Source organism: Populus nigra, chromosome 3, assembly GCF_951802175.1.
Source record: "Populus nigra chromosome 3, ddPopNigr1.1, whole genome shotgun sequence".
NCBI lineage: Eukaryota > Viridiplantae > Streptophyta > Magnoliopsida > Malpighiales > Salicaceae > Populus > Populus nigra.
Window position 1 is genome coordinate 27,098,370 of NC_084854.1, and position 13,740 is coordinate 27,112,109.

A 13,740-nucleotide genomic window follows, 5' to 3' on the forward strand; every position below is an offset into this window, starting at 1 on the left:
GTGAGTTCAATAACTCAGTGAATAGATAACATTCAATATACGTACATGAGGTAATACAACAATGAATAATATATATACAAATATGGTTTTAATTTCTTACAGGAAAATTTATCAAATAGACCATAACAAGAATATCATAAATTAAGGATCATCAGAAAATCAAAATACAATGAGCATGATACTCCGTACTGTGAGATGATCAATCACCACAGGTTGGTGATTCCTCTAACTAATTAGGATTCAAATATGATGCGCACAAAGACTAACACTACCCTGCTAGTATGGATATCCCACCTGACATATCACATGTTCATATCATAATCACACAGATAAATTCATATCTCAATGCTCAACTCATGACATCAATAAAATGAGAAGCTATTAATTCAAAAGTAAATAATGCTTCATATTAAAGATTCAGTTTTATTAAGTGATCATGCTTAATCATGAATAAGGAATAAATAACAATGTAAGAATTACCAACATGATAAATTTTATATTAACAATTCAAGTGTTTACACTAATCTTCTAGTATATGAAAAAATATCCACTCACCTGACTTAAAAATTGAAATGACATGGAAGTATATATCGAAGGCAATCCTATTAATGTCCTCTAGGTAGAATATCAGGATTATCTTAATACAAAAAATGATTTACTAAAAAACAACTAAAAAAATACACAATCTATTTAATACACTTAATTTAAAGTCTAACTCATAACCCTATATGTTTATGAACCAAACTAGTCATTTCCCTCAAAAACCCAAAAATCAAGCGGTTTTCTTCAAATCTAATTAAAAAAAATCATAAAACTTGATAATAATTCATCAAATAAAACCTCAACTATTCGTTAAACCAATCTAAAAAACTAAAATTACAGCTAGGGACCAATATGAAATTTTATCAGATTTTTAGGGGTCAAATTCAAGGACCAAACTGAAAATTTCATAAATTTATAACTACATTTAAATTTTACCCACAATTCATCCTCAATTCTATCTAGAATCTCAAATTATCCTCTAGGGACCAACTTGCAATTTCTTGAAAGTTCAAGAACTAAACTATAAATTTCTAAAATTAAGGGACCAAACTTAAATTTTATCATCTTCAACCTCAAACCGTACTGCCTAGATTTACAATAAGGGTTTTTGACAGTTTCTCAATATTCTTACACCCAACACATTAATTAAACCACTTAATATGAAAATCATTATTCCTAATAAAATTATTTAAAATTCAACTAATTAAACCATTACTCATAACAATTAATGCATAACATTTCAATAAACTCATCTTCAAACCCAAAACATAGTCTTCAAAAACCTAACCTTCAAAAAATTCAAAATCTTAACTAATAACAACCCTTATTATAACAATATCTAAATGGTGTGGGGGAATAGTTCTAAATCACTGTGCATTACAACAGTAATACATAATGATTCCCCCTTTTTTTTGCTAACTTTTTTTTTTTCAACTTTCCTATTTTTTCTTTTTTTTTCATATATTTTTTCTTTTTTTTTTCCAAAATTATTTTTGTTGATTTTACTTTTTAAATATTAACTTGGATAAAATTTTTGCTTTGTAATTTTCTTCTTTAAAATACAGTGGATTGTTGCAATGTTTTTTCATATAGTTTTTCTATTTTATTTCTTTATTTTTTAAAATTATATTTGTCGATTTTTTTTAATATTAAGCTGATTGAGAATTTAGTTTTGTAATTTTTTTCTTTAAAACATTGTTTATTGCTACAGTGTTTCTCCGCATGGTTGTTTTTAATGATTTTCTCCGAAATTATTTTATTTTATTTTATTTTTGAATATTGAGCTGGTTAAAAATTACAGTTACAATATGTTAGGAAAGCACTGTAACTTTTCTCGAAAATTACTGTTGATTGCTACAGTATTTTTTCCCACATAGGTTTTTCCTTTTTTTTTTTATGTTTTTCCCTAAAATTATCTTTGTTAATTTTATTTTTTAAATATTAAGCTGGTTAAGAATTGTAATTATAAGTAAATACAAGTTTTTCCTCACAAAACACTATGGATTGATACAGTTTTTCCTCATATTTTTTTCTAGTTTCTTTTGTGTTTTCTTTTTTTGTAATATTTTTTTCCAAAATTATCTTCATCAATTTTTTTTTAATATTGATTTGGTTAGAATTTAACTTTGTAATAAAGCTTAATCATGTGGGGAAAACATTGTAGCTTTACTCATAAAACATTGTGGATTGCTACAGTGTCTCTCTGCATGGTTTTTTATTTGTTATAATTTTTTTTAATTATCCTTTTCAATTTTATTTTTTTAATATTGAGTTGTTTGTGAATTACAATTACAAGTCATTACAAATAAGGCTAAATCATGTGGGGAATCACTGTAGCTTTCATCACAAAACACTATGAATTGCTACAGTGTTTCCAACATGATTTTTTTCTTTTTTTGGTGTTTGTTTTGTTATTTTTTTTTCTAAAATTATCTCTGTCATTTTTTTTTAATATTGAGCTGATTAAGAATTTAGCTTTGTAATTTTTTTCTTTAAAACACTGTGAATTGTTGCAGTGTTTTCCCATGTGATTTTTTTCAAAATTATCTTCATCGATTTTTTTTTGAATATTGAGTTGGTTAAGAATTATAATTACAATAAAACTAAATCATATGAGGAAAATGTTGTAGTTTTTCTCTGTGGATTGCTACAATATTTCTCTAAATGGTTTTTTATTTTATTTTATTTTATTGGGAAAAATGCTATAGTTTTCCTCACAAAACATTGTCAATTGCTACAACGTTTTTTCTCATGGGTTTTTTTCCTTCCAAAATTATCTTTGTTGGTTTTTTTTAATATTAAGTTGGTAGAGAATTTAACTTTGTATGTATTTTTTTTTTATTAACTGAAAAGCTAAATCATGTGGCGAAAGCACTGTATCTTTCCTCATAAAACACTGTAGATTGCTACAAATTATTTTGTTCAGTCTCTAAGTTTTTGATCACCAACACAACTTTTTTTTTCATCATGAAATATTTGCTCCATCATACCTTTAATTTCTATTACTTAACTAGCGTTGGTTCACAATTATAACACTATCAAGTGCATTTGTTTTATAAACCCGCGGTAGCGCGCGGGCATGTGATCTCGTATATATTAAAACATAAACCTTACATTAATAACTTATTTCTTATAATTTTCTTCTCTTCTCTTTGCTCTTCCTTCTTCTCCTTTCTTCTTCTCCTCTTGGTTCTCTCTTTTTAATTTCAAATCTCTTTTTTTTTTCTCTTCCTATTTATATCTATCAACTCATATGAAATTACCTTAATACCTCTCATTCTTTTATACCTAATATCTATCCTTTAAGGATATTGTTGACTTTTCCTATCTGTTATTTCTCTTTTATATTAAAATATTACAGTAATTCTGTTTACTCTTCCAGTTTTTTAAAGATTACATGAAACAATCATGCTTAACTTTTTTACCTGGTGTCGGCTTCAATAGCCAAGAAGGCTTTCAAATGTAACTAGAGCTTAATTAATCCGAGTCCTGTGGTCGCGCAGCCGAACCTAATCTGATTAAGAATCAAAGAAAAGAAAAAGTTCTAAACATATCTCTGGCTATGATAAATCTGATTATTTGAATAAAATCTTGCCATTTTTACAGGTAGTAAAAGACGTTGGTTTACCTCAAGTGACTGTAGAATTCACCTTTTGATGATATCTTGAATTAAAAAAATCTACCTACAACTCCTGCCATTAAAAGCGTAACTTTCTATGGAGGGCAGGTCCATGTGCATACTGCATACAATAACAACAACAACAATGGCTCGGACTACGATAAATGTCGAGGATGGCAGTAAATAATCTGACAAAAAATCATTCACATACGAGTGCATGGCTGATCACCACGGAGCAGATGCCATGTCAGGAGTCTCGGGAGAAGGACTCTCATTACTATAAGGTTGCTCATATGGATTCCATTGGCATGCTCGCTAGGATCAATATTGCTCTGTAGACAGAAAAAGGCTTTTCTTTGATTTTAAAGATCGATCCATGGTGAGAAAGCAGCTGGAAATTAGTTTGTTGGTTTCCTTAACATGCCTCCTGCTATTTCCATCCATATTTACAGTGCGTGCAAATGCAACCACACGAACTAGTACTACTACTACTACTCTTCAGACATCCAATCAGCAAGTACTGGACTATAAGATACAAGACCAACGAGGGGATCAAGAAGAGGGAGGAGGACACAAGGACCTGGAGGATGAAGAAGAGGAGATCAATCCTTATGTGTTTGAATACGATAGGGATATTGTTTCTAGAGTCAAGACTGAACACGGAAGAGTTGATGTTCTTCAACAATTCACCAAGAACTCAAATCTTCTTAGTGCTCTAGCGAATTACCGTGTTGAAATTCTTGAAGCTAATCCTCTAACATTCATGACCCCTGCCCACATAGATGCTGATTTTGTTCTCTTCGTTGTTAAGGGTATGCCGAGCTGCTAGCTTTAATCTGTTTGCAATTTTCTGTAATCACTACATGTTTGTTTATCATTTACCAATCAGTCTACTAGTGTGTTCGTTAAATTTTATTGATCTGTAGGACGTGGGGCTATAACTGTGATCCACGAGGAGATAAAGAGAGAGACCTCAAACCTGGAATGTGGAGATATCTTCAGAGTTCATGCTGATACTACTTTTTATATGGTTAATCGAGATGAATATGAGAAACTTTATGTCGCGAAGATCCTTTTCCCGGTCAATCTTCCTGGCAACTACGAGGTAATTAATTAAATTAAATTAAATGCATCAACATCAAATTTATACATCACTGATGTAATGATATACTGCTAATAATTGTAATTGTAATATGAGATTGAAAGAACTAGATACAAAGTAATTAAGGGGTTCTATTGCTTTGGATGTTCTTAATTATTTGTCATGCATAAATTACATTAATGGTTTTATGACACTCCAGGCATTCTATGGAGCAGGTGGTGGAGACTCAGAGTCTTTCTTCGAGGCATTCAGCTGGGATTTAGTCGAGGCTGCTCTTAATGTACTGAGTCCCAATTACAAGTTGCCTTTCCTGCTGATCAATTATTAATTTTTGATTCTTACGATGTATGATGGCTTATGTTTTAGCTAGCTAATAGGATGTTTCTTTCGCATCATCCTTGCATGTGTATCAATCAATTAACCAGACTGAGAGAGGAAGGCTGGAGAAAATCTTCAAACAACAGCAAGCAAAAATCATGAATGCCACCAAGCAACAGATCGAGGCCTTGAGCTAAGATGAAGAAGGTGTCCGTGGCAGCAATGGCGCTTGGCCTTTCCCCTCTAATGTGTCAGGCAGCCCATTCAATCTTTTCAAGAGGGGTGCTATTAAAGCAACAACTACGCGGATCTCTATGAAGCCGATCCTAGAGATTTCAAGCCACTTGAGTACCTTAATCTTATAGTCTCTTTTGCAAGCATCACTCAAGTATGTAGTGATATATGTTTAGCTCTTCCTAGTAATCATATAATAATTCAGTTCTGATCTGATCTCCATATATTGATTTGTATATATAGGGATCTATGGCTGGACCCTTCCACTCAAAGGCAGCCAAGATATTCATTGTTGTGGAAGGTGAGGGATACTTTAAGATGGCGTGTCCTCACCACTCCAGCTCCTCTGGTTCGAGCAGTCCAACTTACCAAAATATAAGCTCGATCGCACTTGAGGCATGGAACCATCTTCATTGCCCCTGCCAGCTATTCGGTGGCTATCGTGGCTTCCAATAATAGCACTCTCAAACTTCTATGCTTTGAGGTTAATGCACAAGCAAACATAAGATACACTCTCGCAGGTAATATATATATATATATAATTGCGATTTCTCTGCCTCCTCTAGGCCAGCTATCTTGCTTGAGTTAAGTGTGATTGATTTGTGGTGGACTGTTTTATTTTATCAGGGAAAGGGAACGTTATTGATGCAATGCACATAGAAGCGAAAGAGTTGGCCTTTGGTGTAGCAGGAATGGAAGTGGAACAAATTTTCAGGAACCAAATGGACTGCTTCTTCTTTCCTGGGCCAAGCACCCCGGCAACAGAGACAAGGCAGCCGTGCTGATACATGAAGGACATTTGGTAGATATATCTATGAATATATCTTATATTTATCTTATTAGCAAGAGTTAACGGGAAACTTTTATTAATAACTAATTATTTGTTTGTTTGAAATTGTAGTAGATTTAAAATAATTTTTTTTTTAAATTTTTTTTTAATATTAATACATCAAAATAATATAAAAACATAAAAAGAAATTCATTTTATGTTAAAAAAAAAAACTATTTTGAAATTTAAAGAACGGGGTTTACGTTCCCAAACATGCTAGTATGACAGATTCCGGGTTTCTTACACTGCACCCTTCTTCTCTTAGGAAGGGACAGATTCGGAGCTTCTTATGAAATGCTTGGTGTTGTAAAAACATTGTTGGGATCTCACTTAATTCCTTAAATTTTATCATAGAACACTGAATGCTCTTTGTTGATGCATCTAGCTAGCAAATTCTTTTGGTAGTAGTTTACCAACTGTTTGATATATGAACCTTCAAAAAAACAAAAAGAATTCTTGATGTATAATATAAACATATCAAATGGCTTAACCTTCAAAATGAGATCATCTTGATATTTTAATTTGTATTCAGTTCCAACTCACCCCCACTTGCTTCACTCAAAACAGAAGCTACTGTGTGCTTGCAATGGATAATGATTCATGCTGCGATGAAGGAGTAGAGATGCAATGCAGTAGCACATGCGAAATCACCCCTCTTGCTCATATTATAACTTATAGTTCATTGGCATGAGAAGTTGAAGTTGAAGTATCGAAGGAGGGATTTAAGCCATGTCTACAGGTCCTATTTGTACTTCAACTTCTCATGCCAATGAACTATAAGTTATAATATGAGCAAGAGGGGTGATTTCGCATGTGCTACTGCATTGCATCTCTACTCCTTCATCGCAGCATGAATCATTATCCATTGCAAGCACACAGTAGCTTCTATATATATATATATATATATATCAAGGATACGAACCTTTTTACTCGTTTTCTGGTGTCTGTAAAAAACAGTCAATTAAGGATATGAACTGGAATATTGAGAGATTAAAAAGTAAATGTGCTTTGGTTCAACTTTAATAGTCCAAGTTAATAAACTACGTATTCTGAAACAACATTTTTATGCGAAAGTGGCCAGGTAATGGATGATATACAGATTTTGCTCTAGTAATAAGCTTTCCAGTCAAAGTCATCCTTCTTCCGCCCCCTGATGTCATGGATGATCTTAAGGCTAAAGAAGAAAATGAGAGTATGATCAGGAAACAGTACTGTTATCCAAAATGGATGTGTTGATTTTTCTTCCAACTTGCCCCCACTTGCTTCACTCAAAACACCAGTAGTCAAGTATGTAGTTCCTATCTTATAGCAAGTGATGAAAACAATTGCAAACAAGTCGTATAGGTCCTTGTGCATATACAGTAGATATACAATGGTTCATGCTGCGATGAAGGACCCAAGATGCAATGCAGTAGCACATGAAAAATCACCCCTCTTGCTCATATTATAGATAGTCCTTGTGGTATAAATAGGACCTTGTAGACAAGGCTTAAACCCGTCCTTTGAAATATATGTATTGTTGTGAAGGAAAATTAAAAGATGGTGAAAAAGGGAACTTTTGTGGCTGCTTTCTCATGGCTCCTGGTGCTTGCATCTCTTACCATGCGTAATGCAAATGCAATGCCGTTGTTCCTCAGACGTCTGAGAAAATGCTTTATCCCCAAGAGGTAATTGAATCATGAAGAATCTTACAAACTAGTATAGAGATAAATATGATTTGATTCTGTTTTTGAGCTTGTTGAACTGATATACTTGTGATGTTTGAAGGTTGTCATGTCGCTGCTGCTATTATCTTGGGAAGGTACCATGCATCCCGTTGCCGTGGATATTCTTGCTGGAGTATTGCAGGGGAGAATTGCTGCATTCTGCGCCAGTACTAGACCTGGTTATGAAGGTTTACCATTCTACAAATAATTTGAGAGGATTAAAACATGAACAAGTTCGTAACCTTTCCTAAATGAGACACAGTTCTATCAATTTATGTACTTTTCTTTTTATTAAAAATAACTTCTTTCTAGAATATGCATGTACCTGTGATGTTTTGAAATGAATAGAGAAAGAGTTAATAGGAAAAGGCAACAATGTTATGGAGACGTAGAAAATAGGTATAAATATATAAAAAACAGGGTGGAATCAGAAAATAAAATTAAGAAGAGATAAAATGTTAGTTGTTTTATTATTTAGACTAAAAATATAAATATTGTTAAGTGAGGGGCTGGAAAAAAATTTTCTTTACTCTTCGCCCTGATAAGAAGGATTGTGGTAATCAAATAGATAACTTGATAATTATAAACAAGAGGATAGCAAAAAGAAGCGAGAAATCTGAATTTTTGAGAGAGAGAGAGAGAGAGAGAGAACCTTAAGAGGAAAAGAAGTAAAAGGAAAAGAGAAAGAATTAGGGTTCTGAAAAGAATTAGAAAGAAATAAACCTCTAGGGTAAATTTTACACTTTGATGCTGTATAATTGTGGTATTTAACTTTGATTTTGAATTTGTTGAAGATTAGGGTTTTGAAAATTATGTTTTGGATTTAATTAATGAGTTGATTGAAGTATTATGGTTAAATTGTTATGGATAATAATTTAATTGGTTGGTTTTTAGATGATTTTGTTAGAAATAATAACTTTGAGAGTAATTGGTTTAATTGATGTATTGGGTGTAAGAAATATTTTTTAGATGAGTGGATAATTTTCTATATGCTAGAGGATTAGTATAAATACTTGAATTGTTAATATGAAATTGATCATGATTTTTGGTAATTATTATTTTGTTATTTATTCCTTGTTTATAATTAAACATGATCACATATTGAAACTAAATCTTTGATATGAACCATTATTTACTTCGAAATTGATAGCTTTTCATTTGATTGATATCATGAGTTGAATATTATGATATGAATCTATCTATGTGATTATGATATGAATCTATGGTATGCCAATCATAATACTCATGCTAACAAGGTAGTGTTAGTTTTTGTGCACATTGTATTTGAACCCTGGTTGGTTGGGGGAGTCACCAACCTGGAACGACTGATCATCACACAGTACGGGACATCATGCTCATTGGATTTTCATTTTCTGACAAGCCTTACCTTATGATATTCTTGTTATGGTCTATTTAAGCAACTTTCATGTAATAACTTAAAGTCATATTTTTGTGTGTGTATTCCTTATTGTTGTATTACCTCGTGTACATATAGTGAACGCTATCTACTCACTGAATTATTGAACTCACTCTCTTATTATTATTTTTTTAGGCTTATAGCTTGTTAGCAGGTCGTTTTTATTGGACCTTCATAACTTGTTTTTTTTTTTTGTTGTAATTAGTACTTTTCTATTATGTCTAGTTAGTATTCCACAACTATGATATTTATACTAACTCTTGTATTAAAATAATCAATTTCTATTATGGAGCTAGTTATGTTATCATGTTGTGTAGAACTCTATTTTGATTATATAAAAAACAGTTTGTATATAAGTTTGGGTTCGTATAGATATGGAAATCTGAAGAGGGGTATTGTCCACATGCAGATCCAGAAATTGGTACCTTTTGTATAACTATATATAGTTATGAGAAATGTCTGTGGAAAATTGAGGAGATAAGCTTACGCATGTGATCATATCAAAATATAGTAAGAATATAATTGATGGACTATATGTATTGGTTAATCATTTTCATGCTTGACATGATGATCAGATCCCCACTTCAGAATGGAAGGTAAGGATATTATCAAGATTTGATATTATCAAAGGAATAAAAACAAATCAAGATTTGATGGTTTGGCACATGGGTTAAGCATCGCTCGATCTTTCACCCATTTTCAATACTAACAATAAATATTATTTGTTTTTCAATATTTATAACCGGAGAAACTTGATTAACCAATATAATTTCGCTGATATTACAAAGAGAAATGATATAATAATTTAAAAAATGCAGAGACCTGAAGGAAAAGGAAAAAACAGAATGTTAATCGAACGCATAATCCTTTTAAACCAAGGGGAGATTGCCGGATGATTTCTTTAAAATCGAGTAAATAATAATTAAAAAAAAACATTTTACTCACTGATTAATCTTTCTAAATAGTTGTGAGTGGAAGATGAATACACAGAAAAATGCACAGAAAGTCTCCTCTTGCGGACTTCAGAGTTTGTTTTAGTGCTCTATTCAACTTAAGCATACTCCATCTTAGTCCATAGACATGGACTAAAAACAGAGTTGTTGCCCAACTTGTTTTAGAGCATGCAGTGAAGCAAACAAGTCTTCAAAGTTCAAACAAAGTCAGAAATCGCAGCTCATGCTTGCTTGTAGAAGCTAATGAATGATTCACTCTATTTAGATAAAGGACAAGAAATTCCCACCAGGCAGTTTGATAGACATCACTCTAGTGGATGACTTGGCAGCACAAGCACAAAAGCCACGCCCTCTTGCTCATATCTTTACTGACTGATAAACGAATTCGTAGTATAAGTTGGATGTTATATACATTGTGCAAGCAAGCAAAGATGGCCAGAAAGGAAACTTTGTTGGTTTCTTTCACTTGCCTCCTTGTGGTGGCATCCGTTGCCATGTGTGCTAAGGCAACAGCAGCTCCTCGTCTGCTGGCATCCGAGCAAGTGAATTCTCCTCTAGGTAAACTAAATTTATTGTGCCTGCTCATGGTTCATTGTTGATTCTATTTATTCTTTGAGCTTGTTGCACTATTGAGGTATGCATAATCCGTTATTCTTTGAAGGTTGTCGCTGCTGCTTCGTTGTCGGAGAGGCACCAAATTTGCGCTGTGGACATTCATGCTGCAGTAACACTGCAGGAGAGAATTGTTGCATCCGAAAATAACAAAACAATGAGGTGTGTGGATGTGGCAGCATGTATGTACATGCTTACGTCGTCATCTGTTGCAGACCAAATAAATTATACTACACGCTGCAAATAATTGGAGGAACATTCTGCAGGATGCAGGAGTTCTTCACTCTTCTTCTATCTTTCTGAATGAAAGGCTCTTTCATTTGTAATTTTACCTTTTTGTAATCCAAGAATTTACCTGCGTACCATTGAATACCTAATGCAAGGGGAATTTCAACTGAACTAGACCAGGTCTCATCACATTAAACGGTTTCACCTATTTTCATGCTTGGCTCGATTGGATCACAAATCAGAGTGCAAGCACGAGATGCACAAGAAAATATAAAGAAAGATAATGCCAATATAATTCCAAGACTGGATAAATATCCGATGCACATGAGTTTACTCTGTTTCCTACTTGATATACTACTACATATAACAATAACCTGCAATCATTTTAAACATATCTAAATAACTCCAGTTTTCTTTTGTCCATGTCCAATTGTATCTACTGATACTAATAGTTTCCGACAGGGGACTGAGAAAAACCCGTGTAAAGAAACTTTCTACAGCATTAGAAAGAACCATACCCCCCACAGGATAGAAGTCCAAAGGTTGGTCCACCTATGAGTTGGTCTGAAAGCTAATGATTTCTTAATTATGACCAGACAGTCACTCCAACAAGAAACCTGCAATCACCTACTGATGGGTCTGGGAATGTCACCATAGAAAGCCCGTCGAAACTAGTAGATGAACTGGTTCAAAGTTCAAACAAAGTCGGTTATGAAAGTCTATCTCTTTCTCAAAATGAATCTGTATTTTTCAAATCTTTATGAATTTTACGGAATCCGTATATGCATGTTAGTGGAGATAAAAGTAAGCGGTTTTTTTTTCCCAGTTTGCTAGATTTTTTAAAAATATATCTGAAGTTTTTTTCGAATATTTTTTTTTATAATATAAGAATATAAACAGATTAAACCCAAGCCTCCATCTCTCTCTGCCAACTAAACCTACTTGAAACAACATGAATAATCCTCAAGTCATCAATAAACTTCCAGCAACAATAAATAATTTCTTTGTGGCTCAAAAGTTACGTTAAACGTGCAAAGATGAAGTTGTTTAAAGACTTGTTGAAATCTAAATTTTAGTTTGTAAAGATAGGTTCTTGACTGTAGCGTGGAAAAGGATGGAACGATTGCAGTTTACTGCTAAACCTGACTCTTATATGACATGTAGGTGAAGTAATTAACAGCTAACGGTGGTTAATTGACTTGTTAATACGATGCAGGCCTCAGCATCAATATTGACAAATTTGTGCTCTACTTTGTTAATACGATGTCGGCTCCTCCGGTGATTTTTGAGAGTTGTGCTAACGTGATGAGAAGCAGGCTGGAAGAAGCAAAGGCCGCAGCATAAACTTCCAGAAAAGTCACGGAAGCAGAAACTGCAACAAGCGCGACAGAGTTTCCAGCAGCAGGTCGGTGCAGGAAGTCCTTGCGGGAGGCGAATTTTTAAGCTCCTATAAGTCGGCCAGAAGAGGCATTTTTTCTTATGGAAATTGGACTGGAAGAAAAAGGAAGTTATCCACTTGATATATGTCGGCCAAACACATGGTGCTCTAGTTATGAGTAGGAAAGGATTCAACTGAAAAATGCTCAGAAAGTCTCCTTTTGCGGGCTTCAGTGTGGTTTGAGTGCTCTATTCAAAGAACACTCGATCTTAGCCCGAAGACTGGACAAAAAACAGAGAGTTATTGCCCAACTTGTGTTAGAGCATGTAGTGAAGCAAACAAGTCTTCACAAGGTCAGAAATTGCAGCTCATACTTACTTTTGCATGTACAAGCTAAAGAATGACTCATTCTTTTAAGATAAAGGACAAAAAATGCCCATGAGGCAGTTTGGTAGATATCACTCTAGTGGATGTCTTGATAGCCCAAGCAAAGAAGTCACCCCTCTTGCTCATATCTTTGCTGACTTGTAACCAAATTTGTAGTATAAATAGGATGTTTATACATAAGGCTTTCTCATTCCAAAAACATTATATATTCCCTTGATATATATTGTGCAAGAAAGCAAAGATGGTGAGAAAGGAAACTATGTTGGTTGCTTTCACTTGCCTCCTTGTGGTGGCATCCATTGCTGTGAGTGCAAATGCAACAGCAGCTCCTCGTCTGCTGGCAACCGAGCAAGTGTATTATCCTCAAGGTAAACTAAATTTATTATGCTTGATCATGGTTCGTTGTTGATTCAGTTTATTTTTTGAGCTTGTTGCACTAATACTCATGATTATTTGAAGGTTGTCGCTGCTGCTTGTTTGTCGGAAAGGTACCAAACATTCGCTGTGCACGAACATGCTGCAGTAGCCCTAAAGGAGAGAATTGTTGCATCGCAACATAACAAAACAACGAGGTGTGGATGTGGCAGTATCTATGTGCTTGCTTACATTGTCTTCTGTTGCAGACCAAATAAATTTACTATATGCTGAGAATAATTTGAGGAATATTGGAGCATCGTTCTGCAACATGCAGAAGTTCTTACACTCTTCTTCTACCATTCTGAATGAGAGGCTCTATCATTTGTAATTTTACCTTTTGTTATCGAAGAATTTACCCGCGTAGTAATGAATACCTAATGCGAAGGGAATTTCTAATAAACTAGACCAGGAGGTCTCATCACATAGAACGGTTTCATGCATTGTGCATGCTTGGTATGACTGGATCACAAATCAGAGTGCAAGTGCAAGTACAAGACA

At 33.7% G+C, this 13,740-nt stretch overlaps 1 protein-coding gene and 2 long non-coding RNA genes across 3 annotated transcripts; all 3 read left to right on the plus strand.

Moving 5' to 3' along the window:
• The first annotated feature begins 3,863 nt into the window (after positions 1-3,863).
• On the plus strand, positions 3,864-9,482 carry LOC133689217 (vicilin Cor a 11.0101-like). The gene is made up of 8 exons (XM_062109007.1): positions 3,864-4,473; positions 4,588-4,766; positions 4,963-5,043; positions 5,189-5,469; positions 5,559-5,836; positions 5,943-6,117; positions 7,672-7,811; positions 7,912-9,482. Exons 1-4 carry the CDS (start codon positions 4,038-4,040, stop codon positions 5,276-5,278), a joined length of 786 nt encoding a protein of 261 aa, XP_061964991.1. The 5' UTR covers positions 3,864-4,037; the 3' UTR covers positions 5,279-5,469; positions 5,559-5,836; positions 5,943-6,117; positions 7,672-7,811; positions 7,912-9,482.
• Positions 9,483-10,633: 1,151 nt separating this feature from the next.
• On the plus strand, positions 10,634-11,197 carry LOC133688532 (uncharacterized). Its single transcript, XR_009841172.1, has 2 exons — positions 10,634-10,778; positions 10,882-11,197. It is a non-coding gene; the product is annotated as an uncharacterized LOC133688532 (long non-coding RNA).
• A 1,830-nt stretch (positions 11,198-13,027) lies between these two features.
• On the plus strand, positions 13,028-13,663 carry LOC133688086 (uncharacterized). Its single transcript, XR_009841103.1, has 2 exons — positions 13,028-13,193; positions 13,285-13,663. It is a non-coding gene; the product is annotated as an uncharacterized LOC133688086 (long non-coding RNA).
• The last annotated feature ends 77 nt before the right edge of the window (positions 13,664-13,740 follow it).